General features: G+C 39.4%; 1 protein-coding gene across 5 annotated transcripts in view; it reads right to left on the reverse strand.

The window, feature by feature from the left end:
* Positions 1-15,980, reverse strand: part of EPS8 (epidermal growth factor receptor pathway substrate 8) — a 190,690-nt gene that overhangs the window by 27,574 nt on the left and 147,136 nt on the right. For all 5 annotated transcript variants that reach the window (XM_034781873.1, XM_034781889.1, XM_034781882.1 and 2 more), the window contains 5 exons: positions 14,370-14,518; positions 11,647-11,830; positions 7,723-7,757; positions 3,593-3,704; positions 1,090-1,233 (listed from right to left, as the gene is read on the reverse strand). In XM_034781873.1, coding sequence (XP_034637764.1) covers positions 1,090-1,233; positions 3,593-3,704; positions 7,723-7,757; positions 11,647-11,830; positions 14,370-14,518 — 624 coding nt within the window. The remainder of the gene's footprint in view (positions 1-1,089; positions 1,234-3,592; positions 3,705-7,722; positions 7,758-11,646; positions 11,831-14,369; positions 14,519-15,980) is intronic.

Raw genomic sequence — 15,980 nt, forward strand, 5'->3', positions numbered from 1 at the left:
CAATACAAACACTAAACAATAATAGATAAGCATTTATATTTCGAACTGGAAACTAGAAATGCAGGGGTACAAGGAAATGAATGATGGGGAACCAGGTTAACCACAGAAAGTTTCAGTTGAAGTTTGGTTTGAATTTTGGATCAAAGTTTGGTTCAGGTGCAGGGTTGGGAATTCTGCTTTATCTTAACTGGTTTGCCCATCTCTAGAACCAACACAGTAGAAATAAAAAACAAGCTCTCAAAATACACGATATCTCCAGCTAAATGAGAGCCGTTGGCCTGTTACGACAGTGTAAAAAAATGTCTTTGGCCCTTATCCTGCAAATCTTTATTCATATGAGTAATTATATGGATGTAAAGAACCCTTGTAATTTACCATTGCAGTATCAGTTGTGCTCCATGTATATAACGAGCAGATAAAATACTTCAACATACCATTATGTAAACGAAAAACAAAATTAGGCCAAAAGCTTAGAGACCAGCATCAGCGCACATTTTTCTGTTGGTGCTCTGGGGCTATCGTTGAGAAAGGATTGCTCCATAAATTCAAACAGGAAACACATGATTCTATGGCACACACAGGTCTATACCTATTCACTTATAAACGCCAAAACTGCGAGAATTAGATATTACAGACTAATAGATATACATACAACACGCAAAAAGGACAGAAACTAAAGGATATACTAAAATTCACTCTCTGAGAAGGAATTAAGTTAACCCTACCTTAAATAATTCAAACTCCTTCTTTGGCATCAACAGCTATCAACATATGAAAGGTATTTGCAATTAAAATAAATGTACAACATACATATTAGGTTACAAATATTTGATGTCTGTCAATCAGAAAACAGAAACAGAAGATTCAAAGGAAAAGATTTAACCTATTATAAATTCTGTCAATTTTATTTTTATTTTAGACTCTACATAACAGAGAAATAAAATTCAACTTATATAGAGCAACAGGAATTTCGAGGTTGCAGTAGAATTTACAGATTTCTGTTGTTGTTCCAAGTCCTGCTTTGAACCACCTTACTCTACTCCATCATTAAAGATATAAATGGATTTTTTTCTAAGGAACAAAGGATACCTGTATGGTGTGACTGTATGCAGGTTCAGAATGTCCTAAACCAGGTTCCTGAGGTCGCAGTGGATCCAAGATGTTGTTTGGCACAAACCCTGCAAGGCCACTTTTATTTTGAACTTTCCACCATTGTTTTCTGTCATCGAGGATCTGAAATCATTTGATACAACGATAAGTCATGTTAAAAGATTGAATGACATTTATATCAGGCTTGTTTTGAGGTTTGCGCTGCAACACTTAAAGCAAAGCCCTGTCGTTGCCAGGATCTGGTCCAGCAACTGTCAATTGTTCGGTCAGATTTAGTTCCTCCTTTGCTCCCTCCCCACTTTCCATGATCCCTATTTCCTTTTTTATTATATTGACTGCAATCACTGGAGGGAGGGCAAAAATTTTCTACTGTCCGTCTCAGGTCAACCTCATTCACGACATTAAAAAATTAACCTGTACACCAGATTTTGTTTAGGACAGAACATCATGGAGGTGTGCAAACTGTTTGGTGACCTCTACACTGACATCATAAGAACTAACCTAACCAAACCAAATCCTAGATGCATCTCAGTCAACAGACAGGGAGTGGCCCAAACGTAGAGTAGCGAACAAACATTATCTGAAATCTTCCCAGTTAGCGGATTCATTAATATAGAAATATGTTTACTGCTTCTAGACAGTCCGTGTTTCTAATTCATATGCCTGACCAGTAATCATACAAGAAAAAAGACACTGAAGGTTTTTTTAATCTTGTCTATAATTGATCCTTAAGATTTAATAGAGGGCAAGTGCATTTTTAATGTAATTCACTTGCTTCCTCCAGTTCACCCACTCATTCTGAGCTAATTAGAAGACTTTTTTGTTTCCTTTTTGGTTTTATTTGGGTGTGTAGTGATTGTATTTATGGAACGTTGGGCGCTGGGTAATTGGGGATTTCTGGTGGCCGGTATGGGAACTTACTGCATTATGCTGCCTTTTATTAATTAAGTTAAGCTTGAGATATATTACCCCTCATGCTCAATTCAGCTAAAGAATTATTCTAATCTCCACAGAAGGCAACAAATAAGACTTCCCACCAGTACAGAAATCAAATGCTTCCAACACAGTCAATAGCTGAGAACACTTTAGAAATACAAATAATTGATTATAGTGCCAAGACACAGCTCTTATTGATGCCTCAAAGGAACCATTGTAGACCCCCCCTTTGTATCATCATAATCAATATTTAAATTTAGTAGCATTTAGAGGCTTAACTCAGGTGCCAATGTAGCTGGCACTGTACTTACAGATATAAATACACAGTTTCTCCCCCAAAGACCTTATAGCCTAACCAATGATCTATGAAGGCAGGAGGGAGAAGGACATAAATAAAAAAAGAATATATTTGATTAAGTAAAATTTTTTTTTAATTATATATTATGAAGTACCAACCATCTCTTTCTGTTCCTCAGTAGCTGCAGCTATACTTGAAGCTAGGGGTGTGATTCCCAGCTTGAATGGACATACTCATGCTAGCTGTCGCTGAGCTCATGTGCGAACAACAGTAGCGTAGCCACAGCAGCACAGGCATCCTCAAGTAGTGGCATGGGCTCGCTGTCCTGAGTACCGGTAGGTTTGTACTTGGGTGGCTAGCCCATGCTGTTGCTCGCTGCTGCCCATGCTACTGGGACTACACTACTATTTGTGAGCTTGCACATGTAGGTCTACTCGAACTGGGAATCACAAACCCCAGCTCCAAGTGTAGACATAGCCCATAAGGGCTTGGTTTCTTTGAGGCACTTAGCAGAGGTGGGATGTGGAAGAGAAAAAAAGAGTAGTGATCTTACAGATCAGTTCAGATGGGGCATTCCCCGTGTAAGGGGCATAGTGGAAGTAAGCAGAGAGATATGTGTGAGAAGATGACACACCCTTAAAGGTGAATGTATGCATTCTAAACTGCTGGCCAAGGATATTAATAACCCAAGGGTATCATGACATTTTGGGAAGGTAAATAGTTGGGGAGACAGCATTGCTCCAAGAATAGGGAACTGGGCTGGTAGTCAGAGGACCCAGATCTGACTCTGCCACTGCTATGCGAGAACCGAGGCAAGAACTTTATCTCTCTGTGCCTTTGTTTCTTCTTTCCCCCCCCTTTTGCCTGGCTTGTCTATTTAAATTGTAATCTCTCCAAGGGAGAGACTGTCCCTTGCTATGTGTATGAACAATGACTGGAAGGATGGGGTCTCTAGGCTCTCTTGTTATACAAAGATTAGTAGTATTAAAATTCATATTGCAGAAGGCTATGAAATCCCAACCAACTATTAAAGAAGATGAGGTCTATAGCAACAAGTGATAGGTCAGCATGGAATCCCCATGCATCTTGGCTAAGATACAAGACAAAATAATTGAACTTTCCATATTCCTACAGAAGAGTTCAGACTAGCGTGTCAGGAGTCAACACCCAAAACGTTCACATTGCCCACAGAGAAGACGCCATCAGTCTGGGAAGTATTAGAAATTTCATTTCTGTGTACTACATTACCTCTAAAATATCATCCTTCAAGACAGAAAGTTCACTGTGGTTTCTTGCCACAAAGTCATACTTGGATTTGGCATATCTCTTGGGCTGTGCCTTACTGTGTGCTTCATAATTTCTACAAAGCAAACAACCCAACCATTATTCTGCTAGACTTTCAAGAGAAGCAAGCAATTTAAAAAATAAAACATTTAAGCAAGCTGTATCCTGCTAATCTATTTTAGGGCACTTCATTGCCATAGAATTTACCAATGCACAGTATAAATCACCCATTACAACATTAAAGAGCCAGCAAAAGACAAAAAGTATTAATTGAGTTTCATAGACCTCAAGAGTTGGTAACAATGGTTAGCTCAGAACTTGCAGTAAGTACTGTAATAATTTAGAGATTAGCAGATGTCATTGCATTAAGGTAAATCAAATGCATGCATCAGATTGATAGCTGTATTCCTGTAAAGGATCATACTGGATTTAATAGTCTTGTGTAATAAAGCAAACTGATATATTGTGAAAGGTTTACAATTTGTAGTAATTTACAAAGCATCTTACATGCTTAAAAAGAGATTGTACTCTCTAGAGTGCGTCACAATTTACATTTCAAATCAATTGTTTGTAATATCTCAATGACTGCATGCAGAATGAATGATTTTCAGCATTAAATCCAATCAAACTAAATTGCCAATGTCAAAAATATTTGTCCACCACAGGTAAATTTGTCCATAAGGTTCTACGTAAACTAATAGCCCAGAGTCATTACCTCAAGTGAGAATTAAAAATGACTTATGAGCAGTTAAAAGGTAAGGTTCATATAAAACTTATTGGGATGAAGAATACAGAGTACAGCACTCTCATTCCACAAGGAAAGATCATTTCAGATTCCTTTTGGAAAGTGAGCTAGTGGGTTCTCAGATGTACAACCAAGTCTTTGAGGTCAAAAGCCCCCCCACTCTCCCCAAAAAGCTTCTAAAAGAAACAAAAGCAATATGCACCTAACACAAATGACATGCACATCAAAACCACCATGTAGAAGAATTCATGAACTAGTGGATAATGTAAACAGTAAACAAATAATGACTTTGAAATGCTGGACATAACGTCACACCATGGAGAGGTGAATGAATTTTTGCTGTTGGCGGTTCACTGATAGTAACTACTGATCCCAAGTACGTCCTTGAGTACTCCAGTAGTTACCTAGCTATTTTTGGCTGTGGAGAACTGTCTCATTTTACTTGAAGAGCAGAACAAAGGCATAGTCATATTTAGATTGTAAATCTATATATAGGTTTGAAAGAAAAAACAATACATTGAAAGCGATTAGCACATGTAAGGGAGCAAAGGAAAACATGATATGAACAATGTTCATACCCATAACCATAATTTAGTCATTACAATGTCAAAAGAGGATAGCAATCCCAGTTTTGCCTATTTTGTACTTACTTTTAAACCCCCTTATTGGTTTACACAGTTTCTGATTGCCTTCTGCCATTTCAATGCATGACTAATGCTCTCCTGATGGTCCTTACACATTTTTGTGCTGCCTTTTCAAACTCACCCCACTGTCTGCAGTTTCTAATCCTCGCTCCAATTACTCTCCCAATAGAAAAAAAAAAATCCAGGTCGGATTTTCAAAAGCTTTCAGTACAGCTTTAACTCTGCTCCTGTTGAAACCAGTGGTAAATTTCCTAGAGCAGAGAAAGGCCAGTGGCAATCCCACCTTTAAATCTCCCAGTCTATTTATGTTTGATTATTCTGTGAAACCTGTCCACTGCTGCTCCACATTACCAATTAGATACAATGTAGTTATAATCAACTCTCATTTTCCTGTGTTGGCTGCAACTGATTGCTAGGCTTTCTGAGACACTATGTTACAAATATTGGTGCAAAAAAGACAGCTTATTTTTTGCACCAACATTTGTAACACAGTATCCCAGAAAGCACAATCAAACACAAGTAGCCTGGGAGGCTCTTGGAGCTGGATTTATATGTATGCTGAAACACCACACAACTTCATTTGAAAGCATATACACTAGTCCTCCTATTGCAGAGTGATGATGTAAACCATGCATCCTAGGTGTCCATTACTGATACACTGTGAGATCAAAAGTCAACTGCTTTCCACTACCCAAGAAGTGTGTGTCGGTAGCCTCCCATTGCACACACTATCCCGTTAGTGAATGGCTCATTCAATTTAAGCGTCCTTCTCCCTTTTCAGAATAGCAGCCGTGTTAGCCTGTATCCTGCAAAAAGAACAGGAGTACTTGTGGCACTTCAGAGACTAACAAATTTATTAGAGCATAAGCTTTCGTGGGCTACAGCCCACTTCTTCGGATGCAGTGGGCTGTAGCCCACGAAAGCTTATGCTCTAATAAATTTGTTAGTCTCTGAAGTGCCACAAGTACTCCTGTTCTTTTTGCAGGATACAGGCTAACACGGCTGCTATTCTGAAAAGGGAGAAGGACGCTTAAATTGAATGAGCCATTCACTAACGGGATAGTGTGTGCAATGGGAGGCTACCGACACACACTTCTTGGGTAGTGGAAAGCAGTTGACTTTTGATCTCACAGTGTATCAGTAATGGACACCTAGGATGCATGGTTTACATCATCACTCTGCAATAGGAGGACTAGTGTATATGCTTTCAAATGAAGTTGTGTGGTGTTTCAGCATACATATAAATCCAGCTCCAAGAGCCTCCCAGGCTACTTGTGTTTGATTGTGCTTTCTGGGATACTNATAAGAGATTACATGGAACCTTTCTTTGTCAAAGAAGTTTATAGCAGCAGTTTGTGGTCCAGCAGCCACTATCAACTCACCTTTCACTACAAAAACTAACTTTGGAGTGTTGAAAAATTACCAATTTAGCTTCTATCACTAAAAAGCGAGTTAAAAGTGGCTGAGGATATGCAACCCGTAACTGAAATGGGCAGTTTGTTTTCTTCTTCTTCAGGCCACCCTTCCCCCTTCCATTTAAGCTCTCCCATCTCTCCACAATTGCTTCAACACAATTTTGAAATCCGCTAGTTAACACAACAGTTATAAGGATTTTGCCGGCCCTCCTCTTTCCCCCTCCCACACAGCTAAGACCTTGTCTACACAGGAGAATGGTATCAAATAGATCAGTATAGTTGTACCAGTACAATCCCCCTGTGAGAGCATTTCTATTCTGGAGAAGAGTGACTTTTTTCAGTTTAGCTTAAACCTCTTCCCAAGTAACATGAGCTAAACCAAAAATAATGCACTTTTGTAGAGGAATGAGTGTCTACATTGGACTGATATAACTATATTTGTTTAAATTTACACCTTCACTTCTACCAGTATAACCTTCCCATACAGACACGGCCTAACTGGAGAACCCAACATCACATATCCAAGGTGCTGATTCGGTGGATGCAATCGTAATCTACTCAGACAAAGCTGAAGGGATGGGAAGGGAATGCTCCTTTGTGCAAAAACACTCCCTTACACTGTGCTTGGTCACCACTTGTTACAATTTCAGAGCTGTATGTGTAATTCCACACTGAGCACAGGGAAAAGAAAGATTTGATTCCTATTCTAACCATGGGTGTTAAGAATCAAAACTAGGGGTGGGGCGGGGGAGTAACAAAAAAATTCCAAGGAATGGCAAGGCAATTCTTTGTATTTCCAAAAAGAGTAAATGGCATTCTACATTTGGAAACAAACCAGAAATACATTTTGTCAAGTCCGTGTTAAAAGATCCTGTGTTCTGATTCAGTCTGATAATGCTCAGAATTCCACTTCCATTAATTTATTGCTTTTGACAGAAGCACCCATTTAACAGTGTGTACAAAGAGGACTTTAAATGGGCGCTCGTGCAGAGAGTACTCTAAAGAAGCTTTATATAATCAGCACTAAACAAAGCCAAGCCAAGTACTGTATTACAGGGAGGACTGTCTCCTTTTGGAAATGACGCAGTCTGGACATAGAAATAGAAGAATAAACAGAGACACCTCCACCCCAATAGCGATAAATTGGGACAGTTATCCACAGCTCTATACACGATGTCCATTCAATGTTACCTATCTACATGTCGGCTAACAGTTTGTTTAAAGGCAGCAACAGCTGCCCCCTGGTCCAGCAGAGGCCCTCTTTTGTAAACTGTGTTACTGAATGCATACCCATCAGATGGAGGATAGTCTGGGACACTGGGATGCTGGAAGACAGAAAACAAAAGGGATTAACATCATACACAAAGACAGCCGTAGTTATTTAACTGATTACATCAACATCATCTGACACCTGTAGGTTCTCTGTCAGCATTCACATTCCCTTGTTCTCTGGCATTTGTTATTCTGCCATGAAAATTTAATTATTTGTGCATTTTAATACATGAACAAAGAAATCAGAAGCACGAGAATAAAGAATTAGCATCCTAACTCAACCTATTGCATGAATAGTGCAGCTGATATTCTTCATCAAGACCGTTCTTTGGGGTAAGATCCACATTATCACTTCAACATCCCTACAACAGCTAAGTTTTATAAACAGTGACTGGATATCTTAACAAAACAAACCACATCAGGCTTAAAGCCTTGTTTCTGGTTGCAGGCATTCTAACTCAGATAAACTACACACAATGCTGAGTATGTGTATGGAATAAGAGCTACTCGTAAGATTACCTTATTTTAGGAGGTATACAACCTTATTCTCTAAGGCCCCAGTTCTGCCACCCTTACATTGAGTAATACCTTGCTCTGCAAGTATCCTAACGAAGTCATGGAGCTGTGTAGACAGAAAGGGACTACTCAATGGGAGTAGGGGTGGCAGTTTCAGGATTTAAATAAATAATAATTTAATGTGAATGTGTCAAAGCATATAGAAATGTTAAAATCTTTGTTGAAGATTGAAAAGTACATTTGGAGGGCCTAGGAGGTCTTCTTGAATGGCTGCCTCTGCATACACGCCAATAACCCACTGTACCTGCCGTGACAATATTTTTAGTGTTGTTAATATAATTATAGCACCACCCAGTTCCAAAAGCAGAGCTATAGACTAAGGAGTTAATTTCTGGGGATTATTACATGTAGGCAGTTGAAGCTGCTTATTCTAGGCCTCCCTTCCTCCTGCTATCATCAAAACATAGGGTAAAATAATACGGCACTGATAAAGTAGCAGAGTCTAGTGAACTGAGTACAGACTTGTGAACCAGGAGCTGCCAAAAATCGGAGCCTGGCTCTGATTGTTACTTGTTGTGTGACTTTGGGCAAATCACATACCCTGTCTGTGCTTCAGTTTTGTGCTTCAGATAAACGCCTCACAGTACCCCTCTGAAGTAGGTAAGTATAATCATCACCAAAAATAGAAAATGTCAGTAGAGTAACAGCAATATTACAACCTCCTAGAAACACCATTGAATGCTCCATGGCTTATACACCTTTACCTCGATATAACGCGGTCCTCGGGAACCAAAAAAATCTTACCGCGTTATAGGTGAAACCGCGTTATATTGAACTTGCTTTGATCCACCGGAGCGCACAGCCCCGCCCGCCCCTGGAGCACTGCTTTACCACATTATATCTGAATTTGTGTTATATCAGGTCACGCTATATCGGGGTAGAGGTGTAGTATGTATGCAAGAAACAACTGGAAAGGAGTAAGTCACCTTAGTTCACACACAAAATTATTTGCATTGTGATGGCCCCCATGGACTCCAATCAAGATTGGCTCCCCTCTGTGCTCCATGCTACATAAAGGCAGAGGAAAACTGTCCCTGCCCCCAAGAGCTCACAGTCCAAGGAAAAGAGCCTAACAGCACAGCAACAATCATAAGCAAATCTACAGTGTTTCCATCATAGTTTCTCATTTGAAATAATTATTGCTGAACTGACTGCACATGCAACCCTTTCAGTGGAAACACAGTGTATACAATTGTATCTTAAAATTCAGGGATGGGAAATGTTCTCATGAATCAATCTCACGTTGCTAGACACCAGATCAATCCCTAGTTGTAAAGGTTAGGAACCGTAACCATGGGAGCAGCAAGCATATCATTATTTAATAGTATTTCTTTTTGAAAAAGGATGCCCTGTAGGAAGAAAGGAACCCCAGGAGGATGAGGTTTGAGCTGTGGTATTCTGGTACCTGACTGACACTGGATCACCGTGTCAGTGATTGTTAATGGGATTTCTTGTCATGAAAAGGGGGAGATCTCACATACTGCTTCAATTACCACTGACTACCTGGTAAGAGTGACATAACATGAATAAAAATGGGTGCACTTCAGGGGGATACCAACAGGAAAATACACATTTTCACCATCATCTCTCATCTGATTTTTCTCTTCAGCTATTGTCAAGTATAACCATACAGCAAAACAGATGACTGGTAATTAAGGCAGCATTTAGGTATCACCTTCTATACTGTCTTTATAGTATACACAAATAACATTTTGCCCTTCATACATCGTTCATCTGAGGACCCTAAAGCACTTCATAAACATTAAGTCTCACAACACCTCTGTGAGACAGGTATTATGAGAGCGATGCTACCAGTGGGGAAGCCAAGGTACAGCAAGTTTAAATGATTTGCCCTAGACCATAAAGTGATTCAGTGGCAGTCGGAAATTGAGGAGTCCTGCCTCAGCGTTGCAAGATTCATTATAACATGTTTATTTCTTTTTTCTAATCAACCAAACAATTACCAATCAAGACAGCAAAACATTATAGGAGTTTAAAGAAGTGCAATCAACTTAAAAATCACACTTCTATCTGGAATATTTTTTAACTTAATACAATTACGAATGATACCTCTGATGATTATGACTAAAAGATTAGAAGACACCGTTCTCTGTTTTCTCAGGTTGTTTATTTTGCACTTTCACACAGAAAACAAGGAGAGAAAAGCATTAAATTAAAAAAGGAAAGTGTGATTTTAAAACAAAAAAAAACATCAGAAGAACTCAAGGGCAGCTTAGGTATTGGGGAAATATTCAGGCGATGTTCAAAATAAGTGAATGGGAAACACATATGACTTCTTCAGGAGACTCTGTCATTTGGGATACTTCTTATCCTACCTTGTTCATCTCCCTGCCTGCTCCCCTGGACATCCATGCCTTTATATAGACATCTCTGCCAAAAAAATATTTGCCAACCGACAATGTATCGGTATTTCTTAAGAAAGTAGCATTCATTTTAAATACATACAACAGACGTAAGGGCCCCAGAGACAGGTACAGCAAAAAGATTGATTTAATTTTAACCTATAGAGCCCTAAATGATAACTACATCTTTTTACATACTGGAAAATGCCTTTTCAACAAGCAAAATCAGCCAAAAACTGATTTTTTAAAAATTTTTCCCATAATGAAACCCTGAAAAATTCCAGGAAAGTGATGAAAACAAACAAATGTTTGTTTTCTTGAAAGCTCTTCATGCGAAATAAAGGACATTTCCTGACCACCTCTCAATTAAACATTGAGGGGCTGATGGTAGGGGACTCTCCCTAAAAGCCCTTTCACTCTGGAGTACGTGTCTATCCTTGGTTCCCCAGAGCTCAGATTTGCTAACCTTATGGATGGGCCCATCTGTTTATTAAGAGTTTGAAAGAGGACCAAGGGGATGGGGGCGGGCGGTTGTTCATGAGCCTGAATGTTTTAGTGGGCAAATGTTTTAGTTAGTTATCTTTCACACACAGACTACTGTACTAGATAATATTGTGTCACTTTGAGAGAGCTATGGGAGTTGAGCACATGTAACTGAGGGGGGAAAATGGCTCTTTAAGCCCTGGACTCCATTTACAATTTAAGACAGTAGCAAAAAAACTCCATCGAGTTCAATGGAACCATGATAAGACCCTATATTTTAGCCACTGCACGAACCCGGCTTTTACCTGTTGCACAGGTTAAATCTAGAGTAACGCTACTGACTTCACTGGAGTTATTCACAACTTACACTGTGCCAATGACATTAGAATCTAGCTCCACGTGCTCTTCATTAGCAGCAGCACCATTACACGGTGCAACTCTTAAGACGGTTTTGTTCATGGAGTGAACAGTTGGTCTGGTCTCCCACCTACTTCACAAAATACTGTAGCAATTAACCTACCTCAGCTGACATTCTTTTCATTTCGTGTTTCCGTTGGTGCTCTGCAACATTTGCCACAGACTCAGCCAACTGATTTAGTTCTTGTTCATTTGGAGCTCCCATGAAGCTCAGCAAAGGAGGCTCCCAACCATTTCTGAAGCGTGGAATATAGGGTGGAATAAACTGATCTTTGGGCCAGTCCACTCTGTATAAAGAAGTCAGAGGCATATATCAAGATTTGCACAAGTTATTTTCAATAGTCAATCCTGCAGGTTCTCATGAAATGCTTTGCAATTGTTTACTCATGAGGAACTTCTAATTACAGAGAAGGAAACATTATTTAGTGAGGATATCTATGCTCCTCTTTTACATACCACAGAGAGACTGTCTCTGTCCCTAGGATCTTCCAACATCAGGATAGACCATACAAGTTCAGACGCAATGCGAAAGATGGATAGCAGGAGGACCAATCTCAAAGCAGAATGGGATTGGTTTTATCTTTTGAAAACAAAAGTAGTACAATACCCCTCAGTCTGGGGGGTTAATATGCACAGGGTTCAGAGGAGAGGCATGCTTTAAAATGAAATCTGCAAAGCAAACATGGAGGCTGGCAAGCAACGGGGACCTAGCTAAAACTAGGAAGAAGAAAGCTATAATAGCAATTTCTATTGTCACACAAAAGATTATTATTAATAATAAAACCTCACACCCACAAGAGTAAATATGATCACTACTTTTGCAGAACTGAATTTTCGGATACAGATTCCTTTTTTGAAATACCGTATTATTCCTTAGAGATCCACTGACTTTCACCATCTGAATTCACTGTATCTCAAGGAGTTTTTCACGGTGTGCTGTGCCTATATACTATACATAAAAAACATTGCCTTGCAGTTTGAATTATTGCCTCTTAAAGGAGAAATGGGCCCAGGAATGCACTTTATAGTTTCCTCTAATGTTTCTCATTATGGGCGTTGTTGAAAATGAATGAAGGTGATAAATGCTATCAAACCAGTTGTAGGAGCAGCTAGCATTTCACAGGACACTGGCATGTCAACGTTAACTTATAGCTGACCAGCCACCTCTGAGTTTTTAACGATCATCTTGTTGATTAGTGGCACAGTATAGCTAAGCTGCCCAGCACAGTAGCACAACAGAAACACGGGGCCAGTCCCACCATTATTTCTAAGGTTCAAATCTTGCTTGCCCTTCATTTACATTCCTGTATTCCTCCCAAACCACTACCACATATTTCTCTTTGGATTAAATTATTGCTTTTTTTAGGGGACTGGATGGCACAGAGGATTCACAACAGGATAATGAGTTCTATTATTTAGGTCACTAGTTCAGTTCCAGCACAGGGCTCTGATCAAGCAAAAGAATCCCTTTTCCTGGAGTTCCAGTGAAGTGAATGGGTCTCTGCATGGATCTATATGGCCTTTGCTGGATCACGGCCTAGGTCAGTAATGACTGGAAGCTGCTCTTTAGTGGCAAAAGGAGTTTGATTTGCTCAGTCCAGTTCCTAGCAAACCAGGAGCAAAACAAAACAAAAAAGCGCCACCTCAGCTGGCACCTCTATTAGCAGTCTCAGTAAAAGGGCCAAAGGAAGAATAGGTTTGGAGATTCTTGCCCCTAATGATAGTCCACTTCAAGAAAGCAGGGTACCATGATGAACTTTGCACTACCAAAGCCTGTGTTCTTTCTATTCTATGGATGTTCATCAGCTATCCTGTGGTCTTCAGATTCCAGAGCAGTCAATGCAGCAGTTTTTACCAGTAATAAATTCAATATTTTTTAATTATGTAGGTGGAGGGTTAGTCATTTGATCTGGTCTCTGAGTGGGTGGATGAGTAAATTCAAAAAGAATGGACACATTTCTGACGCAAGCCCCAACATGCTTATTGATCACCATCACCTCAAAGGGCCACAGGTTTAAGAGATACTTGATTCATCCCAGGTTTTTTAAAAGTTCTGTTTGCAAGGCTTTTATGTAAGCCCAAGACCATAAAAGTAATTAGATAAACTTGTTATATTTATATACACTACAGTTCACAAGCAACATGAAAAGGTCACATCTTTTATGAGTCCCTAACCATAAGCACAGCTGAATCTATTATTTCACAATTTAGGATCCCTTAAGGGTAGATCTTCAGTGCGATTCAATCATTCACTCAATGACCCTTCTTAAAAAATTTAATCTTTTTCTTACAGACTACAACGATGCTTCTGAGGCATTAAAAATCATTGCAAGTCTCTGCTTTTAATAATCTGTGGGATGTTCAAAGTACAAATTGCTTTTTAATTCTATTTATATAATTTTGTTGTAGTTGTTACTAAATGCTGCACTACCCTTGAAATAGATTTTTAATTGAGTCCAGCTGGTTGATGACCAAATGACAATAGAAGGAGAAAAAGAATGGAAAGGACCATTCAGAGAGAAGGTGGGCAAGAGAATATGTAATTAAGCCCCATCCTCCCAATATCACAGACAGAATAAAATCAATGTTTGTAATTGTCCCCATTCTTCCACGTCCTTTCATATTCTTAAAGGGCCCTGTCCAACTCCCATTGAGATCAATGGGAGTCTTTCCACTGACTTTAATTGGAGTTGAATCAGGCTCAAAGCAAGCAAAAATGTAGACTACTAAAGGGGAGTTTGCTTCTTTGGTCGATACAGACTGTGATAATAAATCCAAATATATATTCAAAGATCATCTATAAAATCAGCGAAGATATTTTCGTACCTGGCTTTGGTCCACGTGTCACCCAATGACATCCATAGTTGGCCTTCCTCACTACTGATAGTGTAACGCAAGAAATCTATGGTATCCTTTGTTAGGAGAGGGCTGAGTACCGTACCAGCGAGCTCTGGACCTCCAGTTGCCTGCACCACCTAAATCAAGATTTTTTTTTTTAAAGGACTATTTATTGTATTGAGGGGTAACAGAGAATCAATTCCAACAATAAACCATGTAAAATGTAAAGCAGTAAGAATTCTAGGCTACCCACTCTATATTGCTGGCTTTTGCCTGATACAAGACCAAAGTCTGATCTACTCACAAAGTTATACCCGTTTAATTAAGGGCTTGTATACAGAAGGCAGTAGTGTACAGCTAGAGCACTTTGATGTTGTCCTATTTGTTGGGACTACATCAAAGTGCATCTGGGGACATTTACTGCACACCATGGGGATTTAAAGAGTGATATGTTGGAGCGCTCTACAATTTACACGCCTCTGATGCCCACTGTGTACACAAGCTCAAAATCAGTATAAAACCACACCTTTTAGTCAAACCAGTTCAATTTTGTGTGCAGACACTCTTATATCTGTTTAAACTGGGTCATATCAGTTGAGCTTGTGCCTGTAAATTTACTGATGCAAGCTAAATTTCTATAAGCCAGGTTTAAACAGATATACGAGAGATCTCACACAAAAGTTGAACTAGTTTATTTAAACCAATTTAAGTTAAACTAATACAACTTCTATGTGTAGACAAGCTGAAAATGATGATGACTGAAGTGTCCTTCCAGCCCATCTTGTCTAGGGCAGATCAAAGATTCAATATAGTAAAGGAAAGTTCAGACTTCTGTGTAATGGATCTGTGTAAAAATTCTGTTATGAAGCAATGTAAAGATGATGCATGGCGTTCCACAAGGGAACCCAACCACCCATTCAGAATCATCCAAATCAGTTAAGTAATATGATCAGGTGTACAAGGCAACTAGCACCAGAGCCAAGGGGAAAAAAGTGAAAGAAGGGTCAAGATTGATGACTGGGGCATGTTTGGTGAAAAACAAAGAGTAAACAAGGATAGGAATAAATGGGGAACACAGGGAAGAAAGAGGGAATGGGGAGAAAAGGGGGTATGAAAAGCAGCAGGAACATGATAGAAGACTGTGGAGAAAGAGCCAATAAAAAACTACAGAGGGGAAGGGGACTACCTATTATTAAGGTTACTCAATACTTCCCATGATAAGACCCTGTTTTCAGTAGCTTATAACTTTACCAGACTAAGTGTTTGAACTGAAATTTTCCATGCCAGGTGTCTGCTTCAGGGCTCATGTGGTGTTTTGTTGTTTTGATTTTTTTATTTTTTTGTGGGGAAGGGGGGAAATTTTCACCCAAAATGGTTCAGCAGTTTCCAGGAGTAGGGGCAGGGAAACTTGTTTTTTTGCCCATGTCAAAAAAAAAAAAGATGATTTTGAGATGCTCTAGCACCCCTGTGCTTTGGAGCAGGAATTTAGCAAGGGAGGTGGTCTTTGCATCTGGCCTTTTGCTGTTCCCATGAAAATCTACCCATGTTTGGCCAAATTATAAGCCTTTGAAATCTCTCATTTCGCACATGCTCATAAAA

The sequence above is a fragment of the Trachemys scripta genome, chromosome 1 (genome assembly GCF_013100865.1).
Source record: "Trachemys scripta elegans isolate TJP31775 chromosome 1, CAS_Tse_1.0, whole genome shotgun sequence".
Classification (NCBI taxonomy): domain Eukaryota; kingdom Metazoa; phylum Chordata; order Testudines; family Emydidae; genus Trachemys; species Trachemys scripta.